We start from the raw sequence: 27,935 nt of genomic DNA, 5'->3' as shown, positions 1-27,935 counted from the left end.
GAGATGGAAGAACTTGTCAAACTGTCTCTGTAATACATTAAACATCAGCATTTGTGGTAGAGTGGCTTAAAAGAATCATTCCTGAATAACAAGCCATATGACAGCACATACGGAGTCCATCTACACCAGAGACACTGATTTTTTTGTCCATCCTCCCTCATTGTACCACATTGCCTTCGACACCTTCCGAAAGTCAAAATAAACCCCTGTGGCCTGCATTTACCCCAATGACTGTAGTCCTTCTCTCGCACCCCAACCTCTACAGTCATTAATTGACAATTAGGTTTAAAATGTTATGTTTAGACTTCAATAAACGGTGCCAGAAAGTAGACACCTCAGCTACAGTATTTTGCTCGTGTCTAACAATAGGAGTGTTTTCCCTGGAGACGATCCAGCGTGTAACACACAGAAACACATGTGAGTATTCAGCGCCGCAGACATGATGCAACTCCATACGTCCAATTAACTGGCAGTAAATAAGAAATATAGGTTTATATTTGCAGGGAAACTTTCATCAAAGATAGTTGACTAAAAAGTCAGCACCTGTGTGTTTTAACGCCTACTCTGGTTTCTCCTGGTTTGTTTCATCTTTACATTTGTTTCATCCACTTCTTTTACACATCTTTGATCGACTACTTTCATTTACATGACTAAACAAGCACCTGATCTCATTTGTAATGGAGAATATGCCACTCAGTATTCAGTGTATTCAGTTTTATCTTTGAAAATTGGTAGTTCTGTGAAACTCACGTGATGTTGAAGATGAAGACGCCAGACATGGGTCTTAACAGACCTTCAGACTGTGAGCAAAGTTGTGGTGGAAAATGCAAATTAGGATTGAAGCCCTATTTATGATGTTGTAGCAATAATAATTATTAGTCTAATTGTTGCAGTTTTTAACAACAAATGTGCAGCCTATATTTGGGATAATATATTACTATTATATATTATATTAAGTATGGGAATGGAAACCAGTGGAATTGGCGTTGACTTTCCTTTTGAAACATTACTTTCCTTTATGGTGATGTCTTGTTGCCAGCTGGCAGTTAAAACCAAATCTTAAAGGAAATCAGTGGTGGCTTTATAATGAAGGTCCATATTTAACATTTAAAGGCTGCATTTTTTAACATGGAGTGGGAATTTTAACTTAAAATTAATCGGATGTTTTAAGGTGACCTATTTGACTTCTTTTTTTTTTTAACTGGACTTAATGGATTCAGCTGTTTTGTATCTCCACATTGACTTTTACAATCACCGTCATAGTTTAATGGAGTGACGCAATTTAATGGGAACTAGTCTTTTGTTTCGTCTATGTTATGATTGTGAAGATAGATTTAAATCAAACCAGGTCTGAAGTTTCTTATGTCGTTTCCACTCTGCAGAGGTTTAAGTCTTCACCACATGTCGAATAATTAATGTTGATGTCGAGCATCACTTTCTAGGAGTGGGCACTGTGAGAGCGCTAACGTTTAGCGCTGCTAAATCTAGGGCACCGGACCTCTCATTAATATGGATATGTCTGTCTGCCCCGTGTAATTTAATGATGACAGGTGATATGGCAGCAGTGATGTGGACTGACGTCAGGCGCGGCTCATTGTCAGAGCGCTGTGCTGTCTGCGAAAGTCTCGGAGGTATTCTTTGCTTAACTGCAGTTTGTCTGCACGTCTGATAGCGGCGTGAAAGAGTGATTAAGCTCCCCATGTGGCAGCTGAGATGCATGCCATCCATCCTGCTACAGATCTCCGGGCTCCTGATGGAGAGGTAGATTGATAGGCAGAGAGAAAACGGACACGAGACACGGCAGTGAAAACTTATGCCCCTGCTTAGTCAAGGTCAGAGACTTGCATCACTCTCAGCATCCAGTGCATGGAAGGATTAATGTATGGGTCTACCTGAGTGCTAATGGGGCCCCTAGGCCAGAGTTTCTGTTTAATGTGAACATTTCTTGTTGTAAAGTCAATCAAACGACTTCAAAATGCTTTAAAGTCAAAACAGAATTACCACAAAGAGACTCAAACGACTACAAATAGATGCAAAATGACAATAATCCATCTATGATCTAATGTTGAATATATTAGTTTTTTATTTCAAGTTTTACAATATCTTGTTCAAAGATTTATTTTATTTTACATTTATTTAGCAAAAATGCCAAACATTTGCTAATTCGAGCCTGTCGAATGTGTGGGTTTGCTACTTTTTTTTTCTATATATTTTAAATGAAATCTTTATTTTTTTTTTCATGTTTCAGACTGTTGTTTGGACAAAATAAGCAATTTGAAGACATCACAATGGGCTCTGAGAAATTGTGACCAAGATTTTTCAGTATTTTCTGACAGTTTATAGAATGAACAATTAACCAATAAAAAAAATCATCAATAGAATAATCAGTAATGACAATAATATGTATTTGCATCCCAAAAATCCACTAAATTAGTGTTTTATTCTTTAAAAGGGGTTCACTGTAAGTTGTAAGTGGAAGAAGCAATTTATAGCTTCCTGTGGTTAGCTCAATTAGCTGCAGTAAGTAGCTTAGAAATACTTTGGCAAAAATATGCAAAGGCAATCAAGCCCTGTGGGTGGAAGCATAATGAAATGACAAAATGGGCCCCTATTTGGAGATTTGGGCACACAGCTGCACATGTAATGTCTGTGTTATGATGCTACTATTGTACGAGTAAGCACTTCTTTTCTTAGGATTTCAGCGGAAGATATTCATATAGTAATAATACATAATATTTCTATCTATTGCCATTATGCAATGTTTTTGTCAAAATATACTAGGTAACATTTCCCCGACCCTTTTAGGGATGTAAATATTGCATCGTAAGCCCCATGCTGTGGTGTGGTGTACAATACCCTGTCATTTTGAGTGTGAATTGAGAAATTGTATAGTTGTGTTAATGCTGTGGTGTATAAGTTATTTATTAGTACCCTTTTTCCTGATACATGCTGCATAATCTCTTTAGCACGATCGCTGCAGGGGACTGATTCTTATCCTAAATAACCACACACCACTGCATGTCTATTGCCTGATTAAGCTTTCAGTTTACAAGTGCAGGGAATTAGTGTAATTATACAAGAACAAGTGTTTAATACATAAAAAGATTCGAGGATGGAAATTTCCTGTCTAACATGAAAATGTTTTTTTTTTTCAGTTAGGGCTTAAGATTTGAGTTGAAATGCAAAAATATTCACAAGTCATAATAAATGGAAAAAGAGGCATTTTTATGTTTCATGCATCTGCAGATGACATCTTTTAAAACACAGAGGTCTGTGTTTACAAACCGTGTTCATGTGCAGAATCTACCATTTCAGCCCCCACTCGCAGCCCCCCAGCACTGTGACGGATTTTATTTTCCGTACACCTTTGGCATCTCCCAAAGAAAGGCCCCAATTAAGTGTTATTATTGTTGCCAAGGCAACCCACTGGGTAATTTTCTGTAATTTTCAAAGAGCTATTGAGGGTTGAGGCAATGTACCTTAAAGAAAACACATATAAACACATGAAATCAAACTTGTATTCGTATGAGAAGGAGAAAGTGTCCATGCTGATGTGAATCTTGGTACGTTCTGTTTTCAGGTTGAAAGACTGTCCTATAAATGATGTGTAAAAATTCTGATATAAATGTTGCCATTGTCTGAAAACATAAGAGGATGTTCTTCATTTAAAGATGATTGAATGCATGCTTAATATTTACCCTGCTTAGTCATCACAGCATCGATTAAAGCCTGCACACAAAATGTACATTCTCCTGGTGGGCACGATTTCCCCCCTCTTGCTAAGCTGCCTCAGAAAGATAAGCTGCTAAAGACTGACAGAATTACTTCCAGCATCTCTTTTCTCACTGTGCAATCTTCTGATCAAAACAGTTTCATCCTCTGCTGTTTCTCCATGTGAAAATCTGAATCTTTTTTCAGATGCCCCAGATTTCAGCATACTGTAAAGGATCACCTATAAGTGCTGACTAATGTTGAGGTTTTGCTCATTATTCTCTTTTCTTTGTGGGTCTTTCTATTGTAGCTCTGTAACGGCGGCTCTGTGACAGATCTGGCTAAAGGCATGCTGAAGAGAGGAGACCGAATGGATGAAGCCATTATTGCCTACATCTTGCATGAGGCCCTCATGGTACGTCTGGCCTTTTGAATGTGCACGAGGGGAGACAATGATGTGCTGTAGAGCTCAGTAGGACAACCTCCCACTGAATACATTGCTTCGGTGAAAGGAACTTAAATGGGATCATTTTGAAAGCAGGTGCTTGTCAGAAAAAGCTGTCTTTTTTTTTTCCACAGGGCCTCCAGCACCTGCACGTCAACAAAACCATCCACCGCGACGTCAAAGGCAATAACATCCTGCTGACGACACATGCAGGGGTCAAACTCGTGGATTTTGGTACGCAATATGTTTCTATTTGCTTTAACACCACACATGTCTTTTTTTTTTTGTACTATCCTCCTCTAATCAATGGAAATCATGTTATGGCTCTATTTAACAGAAGAGGGTCAAATCCATTACCTTCAGCCGCTTGCCAAATAAATTGTGTCACTAATTAGTTTCCTTGAGAGGTTGGAACACGTTTACACAACCCGACAAGGTGGCAGACGATTATACTTTTCCATCACTACCTATTACTTTTACATTCCCCGGCAGACAGCAGCGGACATTGTTGCTATTCACTCTGTGTTTTGCACTGATGTGCTTTTGGGTTTTCTTAACCAAATGAGGCACTCAGAGCAGCACAACCATAGTTCCTGGATTGAAGGCTCATGATAGGCAAAGTGATTCTGACTATTTCCAGGGGATGACTCACCCCTGTTTTCTTCAGGGGCTGAAAAACCAGCTGCCTGTTTTCATTACAAATAAAATCCCCGCTCAACATGTGTGTAGGTTTGCATTTAGTCTGCTAATTGTGGGCTTTTCTTAAAAGCCTTTTTCTAACCATGAAGCACAAAGTGCACACAGCTCTTATATTAGGAGGAGGTGGGGGGGAGGAGAGGGGGGGTGAATGTGAAGTAGCTCATATGGAGAGGGCCACTGTTCTTCTTCCTCCTCACGAGGCTGTCAGAGATTCTCATCACCTGTTTATTGCAACCGTTTTGAAGCCTCAAGGTCTTTTAGGAATTAAAAAGTTAGAGATGTAATCCCAACTGTGCTTTCCAAAACATACAAAAATGTTTAGTGATGTCTACATCTGGTGATATGAGCTCCATCCTGGTTTCTGCTATTCTCTATTCTTGTGATATTTTTGGTGTTTTAATGGTCAACACAGCAAACATTTGTTTAATGGGCCTTTTTTAACTGCACAATTAAAATGTCTATTTTTTTTTTACAGGCTAGCACAAGGTCCTTATAGTAACTCTAAAGATACAATTGACTATGGCAAATAAGATATATATATGTACCCGCAGGAAAAAATATCTTAACACCTAAAACTAAACCTCACTCCTAACCCTCCTGACGCTAACTATAGCCTGGGTCTTTTATTGCATTTAATGTCTAATTTCACTTTAACATTTTTGACTGCACCCCCCACTTCATCTGAAACATTGGTTATGTTAAACATAGTCCCGCATTGCCAGACCTATCTCCACAGCGTTGCGGAGGAAGGTCTGGCTAGTCCATGCAGCATTCCGGGATGGGAGAGAAACGTGCTCTGGTTTATTGGCATTTCTTTAAACCAATCACAAAATAGCCTCGGGAAGGAACTTGTTTTGGTGAAACACGTGCACATAAGGAGGCGACCTATGGAATTAAAATGGCTGTCGAGTGTGTGTGATGAGAATTTTACTCAAAGAAAAGATAAATATAATTTGATTGTCGGTTCTAGCTCGGAGGATGTTTCCCCAATCGACCAGAGTTTAGAACGCCAACACAAAGAAAGCGGAAATAGGAGGACCTCTGGCCGAAAATGAGGGACACCCGGCGGAACCTCTGGCGGCACCGGAAGTATACCGTAAATGAAACGTCGTCGATATAGACTGTTAAACACAGCAACTCAAAGCCAACAGTTAATACTGTATAACTAATAACTGCTTTCATTCAAAATGCTCCCAACTGAATGGTGGATCAAACTGTTGTTCACAAGGTCATCATATCTTGAACCATTTTTTTCCCCCCAATACATTCTTTTTGCTGCTTTATACTGAGTATCAGCTGTGACAACACGGTCAAATGCTAAATTGAACCATTAATTTAGTTACATAATTGTTACAGCCTTTGTACGTTCATTTATGGACTTTTCCAAATAGAACATCTCATGGTCAGTGAAAATTATATTTGGATCTTTTTGTAGCCAGTATGTGAATAATGAGCATAATGGCTCTTAAGAATTAAAAGAGAGAGAGAGAGAGAGAGAGAGAGAGAGAGAGAGAGAGAGAGAGAGAGAGAGCGCTTACGGCCTTTTACAACCCAAAAGTGAAGGAAATTGTACAAACATTTGCTAATGAACAGTAACTGGTGGCGGAGAACTGGATCACAGGATGGATCTGCACACCAGCCCAGTGTTTCCATATACAGCCTCTTGAGCTGTCCAAAGTGTCCTTGAGAAGGACACTACACTGGTAATGCATTACAAGTCAGTTGGCTTGTAATGTGGCAGTTATATATCTGCTGGTAAATGTCAAAACAGCCAAGTCTAGCATCAGTCTCTATTACGGTTACATAATATAGGAAAATTAAGATATTGTCCCAGATATTTATTTAGCGATTATGCAAAAGATATCAAATGTTTCAAAGTATGAAATGTTAGGAATTTAATAGAGTTTTTGTGTTGTCTTCCTGAGTTAATATAGTTTCTGAGCAAATACAGTATCTTGCTTGTTTTAGGTCAAGTAGGTTTTACATACAGTTACACACATAATTGTGCAAAAACACATCATACAAATCTGAATAATTGAAAAGCTAACACAGCAGTGATGTGGAGAAAAAAAGCTTAACCCACACATATCTAATGTTTGAGCTGCATTCGATGTGTGTGGGTTAAGCCCTGGTTTTTAGTTTGTCAGCAAATTCAAATATCAGGCATTTTCAAACGGTATTCAGTAATGCAAAACATTGTATTATATTATCATTAGAGTATGTATTCATCTATTCTACCTACTGCTTGATGATAGTAGTTTCGTTACAAATAAAATAAAATAGTTGTTAAAAGGAATCAATAGTGTTGCAGAATAAGTACAAGCTTTCATTGTCATTACAGTTTCAATTACATCATGAAATGCGTTAGGGTCTCACAGAAGATGTCACACATATGAGACTATTTAAAGTTATTACAATTGAGGCATCACAACCATCTAACCATTGTTGCTGTGATATAGAGATTTAGTTTGCTTTAGAACATCTTATCAAGTATTTAGCGTTTCTCTGGCTAAACCTGTAATGAATCTCTTAGACAGGAAGCTTGCAGTATCTATGGATATGTACGTGAGAAGAAGTGTATTACATAAAAAAACACATTTGTTCACCATGTTGTTTAGTGAGAAGCTCCTAAAAACCAGATAGGAAAGTAATTACATTTAGAGTTGTCACATTATCACCAATAAGTAATTGCTGCATTCATTCTGACAACCTAAGAGTAATTGCTGTAAAGCAATCGTACCATCGACCACAACCAAGTCTCAACTTCAGTGTTAGCACATACACTGCTATCTGCTCTTATCTTTCTGTTGGCTATGCAAAACAAATGTAAGTCAAATATGAACTTAATACTGAATAACTAAACTGTGGATGTCTAGGAATAGAGGTACGAATTTGAAGGTGAGCGAGCAGCTTTAGCATCACAATGTGCCTTTTTAATATGAAGAACTTGAACCCTAGTGAGTGCTATGCTGTACCCTTTGTACCCTGTGAAACCAGAAAAGACAATTCACACTCACACAACATGTGAAAGGTGTCCTGATTTACACAGATAACTTTTTTTAACCACACTAACGGCTGAAATATCTCAACAAATATTGGATGGATTGCCATGCAATATTTTGCCCAGAGGGTCATAATGACTTCGGCAATCCCCTAATGTATCCTCTAACGCCACCACAAGGTTGACATTTTTGCTTTTTAGAGATACGTTCGGATCCAACTATTGGATGGATTTCTATGTAATTTGGTACGGTTTCAATTATGATTTGTACCATGTGGAGTTTTGGTAGGAAATTGGAATATCAGGCATGCAACACGTACAAGATATGCATCCAAATACAAAAATCTGCTTAGCTTTGCATGACACCGAGTAAATGCCATGTCATCCACCTGAGACGAATGTGGCAGCGAACTGAGCAGATAAGCTGTTGACTTCTTCTGTAATAATCTGCCAATTAAGTCTTTGCCAATTAAAAAATTTGGCAGCACAGTGGAATCTCTCTCAGGCCGTTTACAGAGCAGACACAAAAAAGACTGTAACATCTTCTGTTACAGCTGGTTTGCAAGACTTTAACATCACTGTCAGTTGAACAATCAGATATTGGTGATGACGCCATCAGAAAAACAAAAACCGGTGCAGCAGTTTAGAAATAGGCCGGCGTGTATAAAAACGTGCAGAGTGACGAAAACTGCGGGGAAAAAAGAAGCCGACTCGTGCTACACGCTGGCACTGCGTCACGCTGGCACTGCGTCACGCTGGGATTAATGGTTTTTCATGTGGAGGGCTGTACGCTACACTAAGCAGCTGAAGAGATAAAGCCCCCGCAGTGACTCATCACCAGCAGAGAAACAAAATAGCAAAGAGATGGATCCAAAAAAAAGCAGTGCAAGAATGAGAGGCGCTGTTCGTTCATGAGTCTCTCATGAATATTCTAATTGACAGCGTTATCTCTGTGATGATTATTAAGTGTGGCCCACCAGGCCCATAGTCAGGGCTAATGTAGTGGAAAGAGAGGGGCTGTGAGAGCTATAATAGTGGTCTCTTTGTGTTTCGGTATCCTCACACACTCATATATATTATGTATATTGTAGCAGACTTGTGTGTGTGTTTGATTGGACTATGGGTTTGTTCTCACTAATGTGGGTTCAAGTGTTTCTGTTTAGTGGTTTGGTGACAACATGTGAGTACTCCTGTGTTTGTGCAGCCTTATGCATAAAGAAATGTCCCCTCCTGCACATGTTTCTAATCCATTTCAATTTTTTTTGCCACAGAATCTTTCCTCTGCATTGCTCATCTCCACCTCTGGCTTTAACCCACCAGCAGCGACAGAGCAGCAGTGCATTTACTGTACTGTACCGACAGTAATGAAGTCGTCGAAAACCGGGTGCCTAGAATGAGCTTTTACCAAAAAAACAATTGCTGTTGCTGTTAGAAAATACATTTATGTTGTGTAAACCGTGCACATGTCTGCACACGTGTCATGTTTTGAACAGACGTGGGTATTTTGTTGGTACATTTTCAGAAATTACCCCTTTGCATTCCCAAAGCTCTGATGCTGCAAGTCTGACTGCTAAAACACATTCTACACAATATGAAAAGAGTTAGATTTTGCAGAAACTGTGTGCTTCAGATTCAGGTAAAATAATTCACGACATGCTGTGCAGGACACAGACATTGTTCTGCAACAGCACGTCGTGCCTCAGAAGATCACTTTTTTATTTGTAGCTAGCCGCTATTGTCTCAAGGCTCTGCTTTTGTCCTGGTTGCTGCTTCAGCTGAGCCAGCCCTGGGATACATTACAGTGTTGTGTAACACTGATTTGTCTGGACTGGACTGAAGTCACAATTGTGGGTCAGCATATTCCTTGTCAGACTTTGTACCGCACGATGAACACACACACAGAAAGACACACATGTCCTCTCTGTCTCTCTGCAGTCTCATTTGTGCTGAATGTATATATGTCTGACTTGATATTTGCAACATGCCTTTGTCCAATTTTTATATTGACAGATAAAGCTAACATGCTCATGGATCGCTTGGATTCATAATAGCTTGTTTTGAGAGACGGTGAAATGTTGTCTCCAGCTGCCAACGCCTGTTTACAGCTGAATTGTATTTAAATGCTGCTCTTGAAAATCACCTGCAGTCACACAAGAATTTGTTATTCAAAGCAATCCATCATTTGAAGGAACAAAAACATTGCAGCTTGATGGCTCCGTGTGTATGTTCTTTTTCTCCTTGTGACTATAGTGACAGCTCTGTCAGTGAGAAAGCTCTGAGATCCATTCAGTCCCATTTCAGTTTAGCAGCACCCAGCTGTTTACTGTTCACTATTTCCCTCTTCACAGATCATCACTTTTAACAGCCGGTCTGATGTCTGTAAGGATACAAAAAAACACGTGTCGAGGAAGTTTCTAGGATCGTGCAAATTGTCTCCCCTGAGCGCACGTCCTGAGAGTGAGGCTACAGTGTCTAAGCTGTGTATTCTCTTCCGTGCAGGTGTTTCAGCCCAGCTGACAAATACCCGTCTGAGGAGGAACACCTCTGTGGGAACTCCCTTCTGGATGGCTCCGGAGGTACAGTAAAACTGGCTTATAAACGCTCCCGCAGCCATGTCTCTTTCCACTACATTAGCCTGGAGAAGATCCCAGTGAGCCACAGTTAATAATCATCAAAGAGATAACACCGTCAAATACAATGTGCATAAAAAAAATAAATAAATGGAATGGACGGCCTCCATCATTTGGCTCCTGTCTAATCGTAGCTCAGTGCACTAGCCGTTCATATACCCTCTATGGTTACATCATAAAATGATCCCCTCACATTCCCTCGCTTTTTATGGTAGGTTAATGTAACTTTCTCCTCATAAATGTGGCACACAAATGAAAAAAAGGCCACACTCTCAGACAAAGCTGTTTTTAGAATGAGCAAAAAGCATCACCTGACGTCTTGACTGTGCAGTGAAATGATTAAATGTTAAGAAGGTTCAGCAAAAACTTGAAACGGTAACAATTTACAGCATGCTGAGAGCTAACTTGAACAGCAGAGGCATGTTTGTGTTTATCAAACAGACAGCCTTTATTTATATTATATTTCATTGAACTGAACCCACAACACTTCAGGAAAACCTCAACACGTACTAGAGGCATAGCATAACCACTCGTCTGCCCACTTTAACCTCAACGATTACATGAACCACCTTTGTAGGGATAAGATAGGTAAACTTATACTTTTCTACATCCATTGCTTAAATAATATTTGCATGCTGTGCAAATTGTGCATTAGAATATACATGACGTGTCCACTCTGTACTCAAGGATTTTAATCTCATTTGTGTAAAATGTACGTCAAAGTAGCAGACGTACACTCAGATGGACTCTCTAGACAAGAAAGTCTTTGGTTGAAAAGTTTATCGATGTCAGGAGTGTGATTTGTAAACACGGACCTACACTATTATTATTACAAGAACAAAAACAATTTTTGCTGACTTTTCAGAGTTTTTTTTTCTGGATAATATACAGTGTTGCATTTACACAGACACGGTCTTACCTACTTTCTCAAGAAGATCTGGTTATGTAACTTTGAGTTGTGGGGTAAGTTGTGTTGCATCTACACAATGTTATACATTTCGGGGTGAGCTTTATTCTTATTGACTTTATTGATTGATGATGTAGGCTGTTTTAATAGTATATATTTGGCTTTTTGGGGAATATTTTTTGCCAAATAGTCATCATGAAGAAGGAATTTGACATAGATGTTTTTGTGTGTTCCGTATGCTTGTAATGTAAAGGTATGATAGAATAGTGTGTGTGTGTGTGTGTGTGTGTGTGTGTGTGTGTGTGTGTGTGTGTGTGTGTGTGTGTGTGTGTGCGCATGTGTGTGCGTGCGTGCGTGTGTGTGTGGGCTCGTACACTTGTGTTTCAGGATGTCTTATTAGTGATCTGGTAATGATTTGGTTGTGTACATAATGATATGCCTATTGGGGATTGTGAATACAAATGATATTGATTTCATACCACTGACAATGATGGTGAATGTGTGTTTGTGTGTATGCATTTGTGTGTGGTATACATGCCTCCCGCTCAGAGATGATTCATATTCATATATTCCATGTTGCCCTAAGGACAATGATGATAGACTGTGAGTGTGCGTGCTTTTGTGTGTGCACACTATATTGCCCACAGCAGATGATGATGAGACTTTGGCTGAGCTCTGTTACACTCTATATTCGGTTCTTTTGATATTTTAATATACATTTTGCCCTCTTACCTGTTTGTTTAGTGAATGGCGTGCGTGCATGGGCTGACAAAATAACAAGAATCCACTAACAACACAAATATTGGCTCCCTAATAGGAAAGTAGGCCCAAAGTTTTCAACTTTAGTCCAGAAGTATGTACTCTACAACAGGATATCAGACCTATCATCTGATCTTCTGCATTTAGGGATAAAGGGAGTAGAGATTTCCTTAATACTGCTTATTCTAATTTGAATTGGCATACTATAACATGACCAATATATGTAGCTGTTTCTGTAAATCTGTAACAATATATTGTTTGTTACATTACTTTGTCCTTTGCCCTTCTGTCTGCTGTAGGTAATAGCATGTGAGCAGCAGCTGGACTCAACCTACGATGCTCGTTGTGATGTCTGGTCACTCGGCATCACCGCCATAGAGCTGGGAGATGGAGACCCACCCCTCTCCGAACTCCACCCAATGAGAGCCCTTTTCAAAATACCCAGGTGAGCCTCCATCACACCTACGCAACAATCTATCATCACTATCAGGGGACTGTGACCTTGACCCTGCCACCGTCAATGTAAGTGTATTTTACTGTTCTGAATCAATACTCTACACCCTGGTGCTGATCATGTGCTAGCTTTAAGGTGCTAACCAGTTAGCCACTGTGCTGCCCTGAATGTGTTTATGTAAAAGAAAAGCCCCTACTGTAGTTGCTGATATTCTGCCTTCATAAAACTTTTGAACTAGGAGGTTGCACAGAATTTTAAATGTTTGAAATAAGTTTGATTCACAAGTAAATGTCTTTGACTTTACTGAATGCCCCTCCCTATGGCAAAGTGACTGTTAGCCTACACATAACTGTGTGTTTGGAGACAGCCCTATTTATATGTATTACTTGCAGCCTGCGTTTCTCCCTTATGTTGATATAAATGATTAATGATGGTGTCAAAGTAATGAAACAACAGTGTCTTTATCCTTTTGACATCCTGCATGTTTCTCACTGTGAAGCACATGAACGTGGGGACTTCTTAATCACAATTTATGAACTGAGAAGGAACTGAAGCAGGAATATATTATACAGTAAGCTGGTACCAACTGGCCACAGTAGACCAAGCAAGTATAGTTTGAATATATCATTTACAGTAATCTTTTAGAAGGCAGTACATTTATTCTATAGTTGCAAATTATATGTAATTATAAAACATAAACCCACCATTTTCATATGACATAAAGTTCATGAAATTGTGCTTATCCTTCAAATAAAACAAAACAGTGTTGGAAGACATAAAACACAACTTTTTGCACTTACATTTGGCTTTTCTGAAGCTACGTTCTTTTTCTATGTGATTCTTGCTGTTCCGAGTTTGTACCCTCATATTTGAATACACTTAATGGAAGTCGCTTTGGATAAATCGGATCCTTTACTTCAGCAAAAGTAGTCACCACAGTTTCAGTTACTTTATATACTGCTGGGTAGCTTAATCTATAACAATATATCACAATTTATTAGTTGATTTACATCTTGTGCCAACTTGCTTGCTTACTTCTGACTAAGTAACTTGTAACTAAAGCTGTAACGTCAATGTAATGGCCTAAGAAGTACAATATTTGCCTTCAAAATGTAGTTGGGTAGAAGTATAAAGTAACATAAAATGGAAATACCCAAGTACCTCAAAATTGTACTTTAATATAGTATTTGAGTAAATGTGCTTGGTTACATTGCATCACTGCTGTTTTTTAAAGGCCTGGAAAAAAAGACAATGGTTTTACACAACCAAGTAGATTCTTTTAGTCACTGCACTGGTGCAGACTGTCAGAATGTGAAGACTGGGTATTGCTGCTACACTGCAGTGCAGAAAAGCTATCTCCTGCTCCCCAACACGGTGATTTGATTCTCTATACAGACTCGCCAGACAAAGTACTGTCTTTTCATTTCAAATGGCTTTTTTCTGCTCACAACCCACTCCCCCCTCATACCCCCCCGGCACTGATCCCATTCATCCTGTGGGTGGAGGCTGAGAGCACAGCCATCCTCTTCTCATCTGTGTGTTCTGTGGGCTGAAGGTGAAAAGTAATTGTTTATCGTCTCCTGATTCCAGTGTGAGAGCTGCATAAGCATTTACCGTCACTTTCATCTGAACGGCACAGCGCTTTGTCCATTGGTGCCCTGAAAGACTGTGCTCTCACACACACACACACACACACACACACACACACACACGCATACACATATCAGACAGCTCCTGTGACATAGCTGTCCTGTGTATTTGCTCTGGGGGTCGTGCTCCACAGGAGACATCACACAGCTTCCTCAGAATCTATGTGACTGCTGCAGCCAGAGCTTCAGGCTGTCTGTTCACACTCCTCACTTCCCTCCTCTCACTACTCTGGGTTCACTCATCAAGCAGTCTTGGGGAACAAGCCACGCTAAGGGCATTGATTCAACCACATCCTGTCTTTTTTAATTTAGGTTAGCTTAAACAGTATCGAATAGAAACAAAAGATCATCAAGGCCAACCCTCATTGTAATGTGTTTTCTACAATGCCTGAATACATTTGTTATTGCTGTTGTTTACAGTATATTGTAGTTTCTAACTGTAATTTTACCATAAAGCTAGACACAATGCAATATAATACAGTACAGAAAAACACAATCCAATGCAGTGTTCCTGCAGCAAATTCTACCTTTCTGAGGCTCGATACAGTAATTGTTTTAGTTAGTAACTGTAGTAGTAGGCACCAGTAGCAAGTGTAGCTTCTCATAAACATTACATTCACATTAATCTATATTCATCTACAAGTTTTCAAATATCTACTGTATGTGGTCATTTGTGAACATATAACAAGTCTACATATATACAGTACTATATCTTAGAGCTGTGCGATATGGAGAAAATCAAATCTCACAAAATATTTTTGACTAAATACATCAATGTCGATATTGCGGCGATATTGTAGGGTTGACTATTGGTGCTTTCACATAATAGTTACACAATTAGACTTTTGCTAAATAATCATCAAGGATGTCAACTAACCACTGAGGGGTTAAAGACAAATAATAGAACAGCTAGAACAGTCTGTTAAGTTCAGAAAATGTCATCACTTACTCACTTTCTGTAATGTAGCCTTGAAAACCAGATAAAGACAACACTTGTGTCATATCACCATATCGCGATATCCAAAATGTAAGATGATATCTAGTCTCATGTATATCGATATAATATCGATATATTGTCCAGCCCTACTATGTCTACATGGTTTATTATTCAACAGACAGCCTATATATTCTTTTGGACATTCACCACATAGACCTCAACTCAAAATACAAATATATTGCACCTGAAAAATAAACCATATACACCAACACAAGTAGGACTCTGACTTTGACTTGAAAGACGTGGACGGATTGGGATGACGGTGTATGTGCAGAAGTCAAATCCCTGCTCAAGGCGTCAGTCTCTGGAGCAGGTTAAAGATTAAAAGTGCTCTTCTAATTATGCACACGTGTAAAGATTTAGGCATTATCCTTCATGGAGTGCAAAAGAGAAGACTTGAATTTGCCTCAAATACTAGGATAGGATGCAGTGGTTAAATACAAAGTTTACTTGTGTAAGAGGGGGTATAAACAGGTTACTAGGATACAATCACATCCTCATCTTTGTATCCAGGGAATTAAAAACTCTAAATAGTTCTAATTTAAGTGTGTCTCTGTGTCTCCACAAGAACCGGTTTGTCTTCGTGATAAGAAACACACTTTAATAGTCGCAGAATTACCAGAACAGACTCCAAATAAAGGTCTCATGCATTTGCTGTCTATATTGGGTGTGTTGCGTGATAAACAGGAGATGCATGTCCCCTCATTAGACCAATTTATCACTGTCAGAGCAAATGTGAAAAAGGCCCAGTACATTAGCAGGCAGCATTGACTTCCCCACCACTTGCCAGGAACCCCTCTTGTAAAAATGTACTTAAAGCAGAACGAGGAATTATAGCAAATTAGCTCGGCTGTTTGCAGACTGTGAGGCCTTGTTACACTTGACCCTTTAACGACGTGTGTCTGTTTGAATGAGATTTTTTACAGGAGAAACTGTAGATTTTTAAGATCTGGTTATATATTTGATAGCCAGTGTTACCTTTTTTTTTAAGATTATTTTTTGGGCATTTTAGGCCTTTATTTGACAGGACAGCTGAATACATGAAAGGGGAGAGAGAGGGGGAATGACATGCAGCAAAGGGCCGCAGGTCGGAATCAAACCCGGGCCCGCTGCGTTGAGGACTAAACCTCTATATATGGGCGCCCACTCTACCAACTGAGCTAACCGGGTGGATAGCCAGTGTTACAGACTACTGATTTTATGTCATAAAATCAGCTGTATCTTGCTTCATGCCACCGCAGAAATGCCTTTGTATGTCCTCGATGTCGAATAGTCAAGACTTCAGTCCACCGTTACACTTTTGTTCTCCGGCCCGTCTGCGTAAATCCCATCTCATCTTATCTTTTTCATTTATCTTTCCAATTCTCTTCTTTAACAGAAATCCTCCACCTACTCTCCACCAGCCGGAGCTCTGGTCAGACGAATTTAATGACTTCATCTGCAAGTGAGTGTGGATGCCAGTGTGCTTGTTACGCCTCTGTGAATAATAAATATTTACACTGATGGTACATGACCAGGCACACTTTGAATATAAATCCAAGGAATGTATTGCACTCCTCCTCCCTCTACCTTTTTCTTCTTCCTCCCCTCAGATGTCTGATTAAGGACTTTGAGCTGAGACCAAATGTGCTAGACCTGCTCCAGCATGTGTTCATCAAACAGATTGTTGACAGAGAGAAAATACTGCAGAAACAGTTAATTGAACTCATTGATCTCAACCAACAAATCGGAGTCGTTGATAAAACAAGGTACTGACGGAACAGTATTTGCATGTGTTCCCTTTCCAAAATGTCCCATTCCTACGTGTATCTGTGTTCAGAGTTGCACTACTCATCCTTGTCTAGCAGTGTGAGTAGAATACTCACACACCATAAAGTGGTTGATAGATTTAGCTATAAAACCCAAGAAAAACTTAAAAGTCTGCAAGCCTTCCTGTCAGTGGGTTTGATATGTTAGGCTGCAGTTTAGCTTTTGCAGACAGAATAATCCAAATTACCCTTCTTGCTGGATGTTTAACAAGCCCTGTCACTCTCACATAAACAACAGCTCACTCCTGCTCCAGCTTCACTCGAGGTGCGGGCTGCACAGTGTGTGTCACATAAGTCAAGATGTTGGCCCAGAAAGTGTGAATTACCCGTACGGTTGTGAAACGTTAATCTTATTTTTGTTGTTTAAGCCATCATGGAAAGACAGACAGGAGCACAGACAGTAATGACAGGTAACAAATACCCAAATGACCTTAATGCCGCAGTAGGAGTAGATGATAATTGGCTTCTTTTTTTTGTCCAGTCAGAGCTTGTTGTAGTTGTGCACACACATGTATTTGCAGTCAACTACATGGGTTGATTATTAGATTGGTTATATGCTGCCACCCTGCCATTGTAAACATTGTTGTCTGTCTAATGATTCATGTTGTTTTCATTTTGTTTTCCTTTTCGTTTTGAACTCTCCTGTCATTTACTAGTTAATGAGCTCCAGACCTCACCAGCTATCATCATTAACTTACCCTTTATTTCAACTTTATTTTTAAAGGGCAAGTCATTAAGAACAGGTTCTTATTTATAATGGAGACCTGACAAGTGGCAAAGCCTCTTAGGGAAAAGGGAAGGAGGCCTAGAAAGATAAAAGAAAATATATTAGAAATACATACAGTTTAAATGACACAAAATACAATGGGAAATGACCACCATTATCAACTAAATAATGGCTGGTAATCAGACATAATCAAACTTATTCTGACATCTCATTATATGAGGAAACAGTGAACTGTAATGAGGTATTCCTAAAATCCACAGTCTTTTATAACAAGGTGCTGCTTAGCCTTAAAGCTAGTGCCGTCATCTTAACTGCAGCACTGAATTTGCTGGCATTTTGATAATTCCAGATTTCTTTTAGCTATTATTTAAAATTATTTGTCACTTTAAACCGAGCAGACACTAGCCATCAAGTTCAGAAGTCATGTCATTTTGAGTAAATATGTTAAATGATTGAGGCCTCCTGGTACAACTGGTACAATTTCCCTACAATGTTGAGTTTGTAAAAGGGTAAATACATCAATGAATGATCTGGTCTGTTGGTTTATTGCCGAAAAGAAAAGAAAGATACTTGAAAGGTGTGAGGTGACCAGTAAAAATGGGACTGAAGAGGCAGATTTGACATTTATCAAGATGTGGTTTAAGTGTATTTAATTTAGCTTTTGGCCTCCTACACCTAGTAAAAACCACCATTTAGTCTCAGGAGTCCAGCAGGAGAAAATGGAACTGCATACGGATGGGTGCCATAGTTCAGAATTAATGCTTTGGGGTATAACATTTATTTATTATATTTATATTTAGATCTTTATCAAGTCAAAGCTTTGATTATATTTACTTTGTTTAGGGTTTGTTTTAAGTGAAGAGATGTACCACTTTTCCCTGAGCAAATACCATTGGCTGTATTGTCATGTTTACATTACTGTACGTTCATTGCTCAGTGAAAGTTGGTTGTGGGTTTTGTGAGTTCTAGGCATGAACGCATCCACACTAAAAGAGGAGGCCACATGAAGACACAGACTGACCCCGATGAGGTGGAGGACCTCGCCACCCTAGAAGTTCTGGATGAGGTGAGAAAGTCACCAGTCTGATCGTTGACATAACAATATATCTCAATAACAAAACAATAATGATAGTAGTGGTGATTGCCTCCGAGGTTTGCTAATGGTACTATAAAATATGTATACAGACAAAATCTAAGGCCGTTTTTTTCCCTCCACTGTTAACTAGAACATTCAGCAACATTTTCCCTGATCACCTATGCTGTGAGTGAGACGTGCACTGAAACATCTTTTACACAAATAACTTTTAGAGCAATTTATCATATATGAGCGCTGCATTGACGTATTGAATGATACAATCAGTCTCAGTTGCCAGCGGATATTTCCACCCATCCCTCAAGTTGAGGAGCTCTGCCGGTATGAGGGAGGTAGTGCTGCCCTGCTGTTGTTGATGTACCTGTCTTGGCTGTGTGAAGAAGACAGGAGAATGAATCACCTTATGACGTGGAGATAATACATTGACGCAGCAGGCGTCACCGGCCTTGACTTGAGTTAGGACATAAGCTAATAAACTGCTTGTTATCGCTCATAATATGGTTCTGACAATATAAATTTGTGGAGGAGACATTTTTTGCCTGTTGTGTGAATCTTTTTCAGAACACGGTCACAGAGCAGCTCCAGACTCGCTATGGACGAGATCAAATCTACACGTATGTTGGAGACATCCTCATCGCAGTCAATCCTTTCCATAAGATGGAGATTTACACATCCCAGGTCGGTGCACATAGGCATATTGTGTGTTTCTTTAACGCAATTGTGCTCATACATTTGGTCAATAATGCACTGAATGTAGCCTAGCATATCTCATTAGCGCCTCTGCAGTTCTTCAGTCGGCTGCATCCCATTTAGCTGCGCACACACACAAACAAACAACAAACAAACACACACACACACACACACTCTGCCCCTGTTTCTCTACCTCTGCCATACCTCACTGACTGTATTTTCCTCTTCATCATGTTTTTTATTTGCCTCAAGTTTGTAGCTATTTTTCATTCCTCTCCTCCCAGAACAAAAGTACAATGTGTTAAATGGCCGGACTAGGACGTTTATTTTCTTCCACATTATATCTACATTATGGTATCCATTACATTCATATGCATGCTTTAAATTCTCTTTTTCTTTTCAATGTCAACCCTCTTCATAGTACACCAAGATGTACATAGGGGCTAAGCGTACAGTTAACCCACCGCACATCTTCGCTGTGGCCGATATCGCCTACCAGTCCATGGTGTCGTACAATGCAGACCAGGTAATGTAGTCAAAGTACTCAATTATTATTTTATAGCACCCTGAGTGCTGAAAGTAGCTTTGAACTCAACTTGTTTTGATGAATCCAGTGTGATCTCTGAGTTAACCAGCTTTCCGCACAAATGGAGACAAGACTTGTGTCATTTTAGCATTTAGTGAAAAAAAAAAAATCTAGCTTAATTTAGGGCTGCAACTAACAGTTATTTTCATAGACACGTAATCTTTTGATTATTTTCTCAATTAATCAATTAGTTGTTGGTCCAGGAAATGTCAGAAAAATGATAAAAAATAAATAAAATGTTGATCATTGTTTCCCAAAGCCCAAGATGACGTCCTCAAATGTCTTGTTTTGTCCAAAACTCAGATATATTCAGTTTACTGTCATTGAGGAGAAAAGAACGTCACATTTAAGAAGCTGGAATCAGAGAATGTTTCCTTTTTTTCATAAAAAAATGACAAAAAAAAGATTCATCAATCATCAAAATAGTTGGCGATTAATTTAATAGTTGACAACTAATCGATTAATCTGTGCCGCTCTAGTTTAGTTGGTAATAGTGATAAAGTAGTTCCGGTAGTATTTGTATGAGGAGGTGTAGGTTGAGCAATATGAGTAGCATCATTAGGGTTTTTTTATTATTACATTTATTATTATTTTATTTTGAATCAGTCAGTGAGGGGTCGTAAATATTTCGACAATCTTTGTGTCTTCCTGTGTACAGTGTGTTGTGATCAGTGGGGAAAGTGGAGCTGGGAAAACAGAGAGTGCTCATCTATTGGTACAGCAGCTGACAGTACTTGGCAAGGTGAGTCATACAGTAAATACAACGTTTAATTAACATTGCACTCGTGATGTGACATTAATGTCCTTCCCATTTGACATCTAAAAGGGAATAATTATGACTGACGAAAACTTACAAACCACTGAAAAGGATAAATAATTTGATTGATGAGTCTCAGACCACCAGGCCATCTTTTACCCAAAATAGTTTGACAGTTTTGATCTGTGCAACAGCTGTGTGTCCTGAACTGAGAACCTGCAAATCTGCAACCCACTGTGAATATGAGTGTGAGCTAAATAAAATGAACTCACATCCTATGATCAGTTGATTTGAGGTTCCAGCTGATGCCAGTCAGGATTTGCGACCACATTGAAAAGAAAGATCCTGAAATGAAATAAGCAGTGGCAGTGACACTTTTGATGGAAATAACATGAATAGAAAGGTACATGGCAGAAATGTATGCACCATTTTTTGACAATAGCACTATTACTTCCACTATATTAATTTCCCAGTTACTTATCCGGAATAATGTTTTATTCAGGCCAATAATCAGACGCTCCAGGAGAAGATCCTTCTCGTTAACAGCCTGGTGGAAGCATTTGGAAACGCCTGCACCGTCATCAATAACAACTCCAGCCGCTTTGGCAAGTACCTGGAGATGAAGTTCACCTGCGGAGGAACAGTGGTCGGAGCGCAGATATCCGAGTACCTGCTGGAGAAATCCAGGGTCATCCACCAGGCAGTGTAAATATCACTTTCTTCATTCGTTGTAATTATTGTACAATGTAAGCAACCTCATGACACTTACTGTTATAACCTTCATTTGACGATGACGTTCATAGAAATTGAAATCATGTCTCCGTACCTTTTCTGAAAGAACATTTCAGGAACAAGGTTTTTTTTTTCCTGCCTGCTGGTCAGGGATCAGTGCGTAATAGACTCTGTCTCTCTTCCTTTCACCTCTATTCCTCCATCTGAAAACAGTGGCATTTGCCTTCAGCCTGCACTTTAATCAGTCCTTCTTTCCTTCTTATCATGTGTCTGGGGAGTGGACCAGGTCAAGTGGAGGGGCTAGCTTATTTCCTGTTTGATCAAAGATTCTGGTCTTGGAAGTGTCCTTTGTGGAGCTTCAAAGGCAGACTTGAGTATTTCATTAGAAAGCAGACACCCTGTTCAGAGGGTTTGATTTGTCTGCAAGCATTGTGTGTAGCTACACTTTTCTGTAGCCTGTTATTGGATACTAATTTGGGGGGAAAGAAGCAAACAAGGTGAATTCAAGTTGGCAGACAAAGCAGAGGTACAGGAGACATCGTACAGCTGTTTTCACTGGCGTTGTACTGTGGAGCCCCTAAACTGACAAAATGTATTAAAATGTTTATTAGACAAGTCAAAAGTATAAATATATCCATAAATAATATTGTAAGTTATATAAATGAAGTGTAAAAAGAATAGAATCGCTCTGATTGGTTTTAGGTCTATCCAATTGCGCCCAGAGGCATTTGATCGGCGTCCGTTGGTGACGCTCCTTTAGCGCAGCCTGATGATTGCTCATTCAAATGTCGTGCTTTGGATTGCAGTAGATAGCAAGAAGTTCAAAGTTCAAGGCGCAATGTTTATGAAGGAAGTAGCATGTCCCAATTGTTTGCATAATGCATGCAACAGAACACACTTTGTAAGGGCAGCTGCAGTACGTACCAAAAATAAAAATGAAAAAGTATGCGAACGCAGCAATAGTCTTATATTTGCAAAGTAAAAGTGACATTCATCAAATGAGTAACAGGACTGAGATTACATGCTTTTAAGACCTTTTCTGAGCAGTCAAGTGTTTGTGTGTTTCTACAGAGGGGAGAGGAACTTCCACATCTTCTACTACATTTATGCTGGCCTGGCTGACAGGAAGAAACTAGCCCACTACAAGCTCTCTGACAGCAAAACACCTAAGTAGGTTTGACATTCCTTAGCCCTTCTCCTAAACACTGTTATTTCCTACTCACACGCTGCACACATCCTACTTCCCGAGACCCCGATCCTGATCTCTGCATTTTTCTTTTTGATCTGCAGGTATCTGTGTAATGAGCATATTAAATTAGGGCCTGACATAGTGAGCAACACCTTCTACAAGGAGCAGTTTGATGCAGTCGAGCAGTGTTTCAAAGTCATTGGATTCACCCTGGAGGTAAAAACTACTGCATTAATTATTGGCCAAAAAGATGAAAGTGGTTTCACAGCAGTGTTTGAACTATACCGTGGCCTTTGGGGGAGCCCCTTTTTTTCACGGGCGCGGGGGGTTGTGCGCTTGCGACTTACAATGATTTACAAAGATACATCACAGCTACAAGTGTATGCACTTTACAGGATTTACCCTATTATACTTTATCAAACAGCCACCCACAAATAGTCTATAAACAAAGCATCAGGCTGTCTTTGAGATTTCACATGAACAGCGGTTAAAGTTACTCAGGCTACCGAAGAATACCATAATTCCTCCGTTCAATGAAGTGACGCACCCCAAGCTTCCATCCTTAACAAACAGCCATGTATATGGGCTCTTTCAGTCTCTCCACTGCTGGCTCTTCCAATTTAACGGGAGAGAGGAGCAAGAGGGGTTAGGATGGTGACCGGCCTCTGACGAGCTGTTACCACCTCCACCTTCAGCCAGAGAGGACATTATTTCTTCAGCTTCTTCTTGCGTTGTCACCCTGGCGGGAGGTGTGCCAACAGGGCTTGCAGCAGCTGAATCGGTCGTGCTATTAACGTCAAACACTACACAATTTCTTAGTAAAAAACTAAATGAATTAAACGGCCTTGTTTTCTTTTTGCAATGGCTATATGATGCTAACTGCAGAATGGATTTCAAGGACTTTGCGCGCCGATTAATGGCCTCCAACGTTTATATTTTTATTACGAATCTTTAAGTTAACATGTACTAAACATGAGTTGAATTTGCACCGCAGTGCTGCCTATCTTTATTGAAGTGAATTAGGTTTAAATCGCCGTCATGCATGAATGAATGATATTTTTGCAATTTTACACCACCACCAATTATAATCCACGATGATCACGTTACACAAAACTGAAATTGCATGTCAAATGGACACATTGTCAATATTTTTTAGAGACCCCCCAAAATTTCACAAATCACGTTTTCAGGGGAGCCCATGTCTTATTAAGGGGAGCCGAGCTCCCCCTAGCTCCCCCATAGTTTGCGCCCTGTTTCACAGCACAACTTATCCTATCCTAACATTCATATAGACAAGTTCTCACACTCCTGTATTATATGTGAAATGTATAAAAGTCAGTGTGTAACTAAAATACAACATGAAAGCAATTATACTAACAAGTAAGCTCTCAAAACATAAATGCATAAAATTTAAATCTAGTGTATTAGTAATTCTTAAGGTCCACTACATGGATGATGGAGCATGAAGCTGCAGGCACATGTAGGCAGTCAGCTGTTGGCATTGTGAAGGCTAATGAGGCCCAAAGAACTGATTGCCTCTGGGATCTGGACGTCAATAGTACTTATCCTGTAATCACTTGGCAGCACTGGAGGAACAACCTTCTCTCCTACAGTACGTCTCGTCTTGCATGAAATCACAGAGTGTATGAAGATGATCTTTGAGTCAAGGTTATCTATTTTAAGGTTTTGGCATATTAGTAGTAACTGGCCATTAGAAGAGTTCTTAGTGCATGCGTCAGGACACTCAGATTAATAGAGTAGTAGACACGTTTACAAATTACAAATTGCATTTTATTCTTTCAAATCTTACTTTTGTTGACGTTTTTGGTGCCCAACGATCACAGTTTGACATCTCTAAACTATTCTTTTCTTAATAAATATATGAAAATGTAAGGTTTGTTAAATGACACTATGTCTATTTAGCCTATAGAGGCTAACACAGCTAATGCTAGCTAACCAGCTTGTCTATTTATTCCAGACAAACAACATCAGTCATATCCTAAAAGGAAATTTGATTGGCCATCTTAATATAATGGACGACTACTGTATGTTACATTGCTTAAATTGAAATAATTCATTAGCGTTCACAGCAACCACATATGACAATTTTGAGCAAAAATTGTGTACAAACATTAATAATTTGAGGGTACAAATGACTAATTTGAGATACTAAGGATTAATATGCAGGAGTTGTTAAAAATATATCTCTGATACCTGCCAATTTATGGATGGATGAATTTGAAGATGCTAGCAAAAAGTTTAAGAATCTGGCCTAACCTGACACATACGATAACTGTCTACATTCTCTAGAAAGTGCCAGAACGGAGCCCAAAAAAATCACTGCACTCTAATGTGCTGATACTTTGTGACGGTGACCTGTCTGATTCAAGTACTACTGTGTTATATAAGATAATAGAGTAAAGTAGAAAAACGGACATTATAGTCTTTTTAATTTCCAATCCGGATATGTCAGTACATGAGGTTGTACAATGTACCTAATGTTAGGTAACCTACTGTCTCCCAGCCCTTTTCTACAGTAAATCACTGTCTATCACTTCTGCAGGAGCTGGGCAGTGTTTACAGCACTCTGGCTGCCATCCTCAACTCAGGGGATATTGAATTTTCTCCGGTTGCTTCTGAGCACCAAACAGACAAGAGTGACATCTCCAACATTTCTGTCCTGGAGAACGGTGAGAGAGAGAGAGAGAGAGGCATGGTGTATGATGTTATAAAACCAAACTTGAGTCTTAATTTCTTCTGCTACACTCCTTATCCTCCTCCTTCGGCTCCTTTCCATTAAACTGTTGTGAGATAAATCATCCATCAGCTATTGCTGCATTACAGAAGCATCATGACCAAACATACATCTGCAATGGTTAGATTTTACGGGACATTGTTTCCCTTCAGCAATATATTTTCGAAATATAGACATCTGTGCTGACTGGTAATTTACAAAGCTGTCGAGATGAGGTTTATTAATTTGATCTGATCGATGAGCAAGAGAACATGAGTGTTCTTCATCACCTACACGAAGTTGGACATTTGCACACCCCTGCATGTTTTGCTTGCACTCATTCTACTTTAGAAATGTTAACTTTCATCCCATTCCTTATCTTATGTCCCTTCAGTGGCATCACTGCTGTGTATCCGCTCAGACGAGCTCCAGGAAGCCCTGACCTCCCACTGTGTTGTGGCCCGGGGAGAGACCATCGTCAGGCCCAACACGGTGGAAAAGGCGGCGGAGGTGAGAGACGCCATGGGCAAGGCTCTCTACGGCCGCCTCTTCAGCTGGATTGTCAACAGAATCAACGCGCTGCTGCGTCCTGACAGCCACCCAGGGTGAGATCAGGAGCAGAAAGTGTGATGTGGTGTGTTTGGCTGTCATGAATGCAGAATGAGGTCATCTCAGACAGTTTTTATGGATGTAAAAGTATGTGTCTAACCCCTTTTTTCGCTAATAATATTTACCTATATATTCTTTTGGATGCTTTCAAACTTCAGTGGACCAAATGGCAAAACCAGTAAACAGACTTTTAAAATGAGAAATGCATTTAAATAAAGTGACTTTTCATCAACAGAGAGGACGACAAGGGATTTAACATCGGCATCCTGGACATCTTTGGTTTCGAGAACTTCAAGAAGAACTCTTTCGAGCAGCTCTGCATCAACATCGCCAACGAGCAGATCCAGTTTTACTTCAACCAGCATATATTCGCTTGGGAACAGGTAAAGCCTTGGACCAGCATCCACCCTAATCTATCACTGAAATCAAAGAACGCTTTCCGAGTGCTTGAGACACTCCCGGAAAGCACTTTGCATGCATTTGTCCCTTTGGTACTACCCCATTTCCATCCAGATAGTGATAACATGCCATCATTTGTCACTCTGCGCTTTAACAGAGATGGCAAGGGTAAAATATGCTGCTGTCTTTATTTATGGGAGAATGAGGTTCGCTCTTCTCCCTTTTATGCAGTCTCGTGGGTATGTTTGGCTTGAGGGTGGGGGGGGGGGCAGAGAATGGTTTGCTAATGTTAAATGATTTGGTCTCACCCATGGAGAGGGGCTATAAATCATCCACAATGAGGGTCAATTAGGAGTTGAAGACAGTTAGCGTTTGACTTAATCTCACTCCTGGGTATTGTTGGCACCAGGCCCAGAAATACATTTGTCCTATACTGCCACCATATATACTGAGCATAGGGGATATGTAGTCGGCGATGACATTAATAAGCATCACCTAACATCTACAGTAAAATAAAGCAGATTGTAGGTTTCCATGTATGTTTGCACATGGCCACATATTGTCCCAATCCATCTGCAGATTTCCTGATGTGGTTGGTTTTACCTCGCAGTGTGAACATCATGCTTAAATAAGCACGCTGATTTGATGTTGTTTGTTCCCATTTAGTCCTTTTCTTCTTCGAATAGAAGTCTCCTGTAATGTTGCTGAGTCATACTGGGCGCTCTGAGAGTCAGTCAACCTGATGTGATCAGGTTAGCTGAATATAAAATGGAGGCCTTTGCTCAGTTTGCCCTCCAGACCAGATTTATCTGAAGGGTGGGGGAGGGGAGTGTGTCACCAAGTACAATACATCACGAGGCAACACATGCTGGCATTCATATTGGCTTGTTATTGTTTGGCTGATAGCCAGTTTATGATGTCAGATGTCTCTAGTGTCTCTCTTACTCTGACTTTTGGTTTTTTAAACATTCAAACATGACATTAAAATAATAAACACAACAGAAAATGACTGTTTGGATAGAAAGGTACACTTGGTATTCCTGGAAATTACATAATAGCACTAAGTCAAAACAAAACAAGAAAAAAAAAATCTAATTACTTGTCAACTTAACAGTCAACAAAATGAAACCCCAGAACAATACAAACAGCATTTGGCTTTACAATGCTGGCCTGTCATTACAGCTGTGCAGCAGGAAGGCTTTCCCAACATCATGTTCACTTCTGCACTATCGTGCCAACATGGTATTCTATTTAAGGCTCAATTATTTTTCAGGTAACAGTGATCCAGGTGACAAATGTTAGATGAATAAGAAAAAAGTCAAAACTTGGCATCCCTTTTCCTATATTACATTTAAATTG

General features: G+C 39.6%; 1 protein-coding gene across 12 annotated transcripts in view; it reads left to right on the top strand.

Moving 5' to 3' along the window:
- Positions 1–27,935, top strand: part of myo3a (myosin IIIA) — a 60,229-nt gene that overhangs the window by 10,160 nt on the left and 22,134 nt on the right. For 6 of the 12 annotated variants that reach the window (XM_039789426.1, XM_039789423.1, XM_039789427.1 and 3 more), the window contains 17 exons: positions 4,022–4,126; positions 4,291–4,390; positions 10,356–10,432; positions 12,452–12,597; positions 16,631–16,696; positions 16,845–17,000; positions 17,429–17,470; positions 18,751–18,853; positions 19,442–19,558; positions 19,992–20,096; positions 20,815–20,898; positions 21,416–21,618; positions 22,717–22,815; positions 22,936–23,050; positions 25,398–25,524; positions 25,963–26,173; positions 26,413–26,560. In XM_039789426.1, coding sequence (XP_039645360.1) covers positions 4,022–4,126; positions 4,291–4,390; positions 10,356–10,432; positions 12,452–12,597; positions 16,631–16,696; positions 16,845–17,000; positions 17,429–17,470; positions 18,751–18,853; positions 19,442–19,558; positions 19,992–20,096; positions 20,815–20,898; positions 21,416–21,618; positions 22,717–22,815; positions 22,936–23,050; positions 25,398–25,524; positions 25,963–26,173; positions 26,413–26,560 — 2,004 coding nt within the window. The remainder of the gene's footprint in view (positions 1–4,021; positions 4,127–4,290; positions 4,391–10,355; positions 10,433–12,451; positions 12,598–16,630; positions 16,697–16,844; positions 17,001–17,428; positions 17,471–18,750; positions 18,854–19,441; positions 19,559–19,991; positions 20,097–20,814; positions 20,899–21,415; positions 21,619–22,716; positions 22,816–22,935; positions 23,051–25,397; positions 25,525–25,962; positions 26,174–26,412; positions 26,561–27,935) is intronic. The other 6 variants (XM_039789433.1, XM_039789424.1, XM_039789428.1 and 3 more) reach the window with 3 other exon arrangements.

This window comes from Perca fluviatilis, chromosome 22, assembly GCF_010015445.1.
Source record: "Perca fluviatilis chromosome 22, GENO_Pfluv_1.0, whole genome shotgun sequence".
Taxonomy (NCBI): Eukaryota; Metazoa; Chordata; class Actinopteri; order Perciformes; family Percidae; genus Perca; species Perca fluviatilis.
Note: the sequence above shows the minus strand (reverse complement) of the source record. Positions and strands in the feature narration are given on the sequence as shown.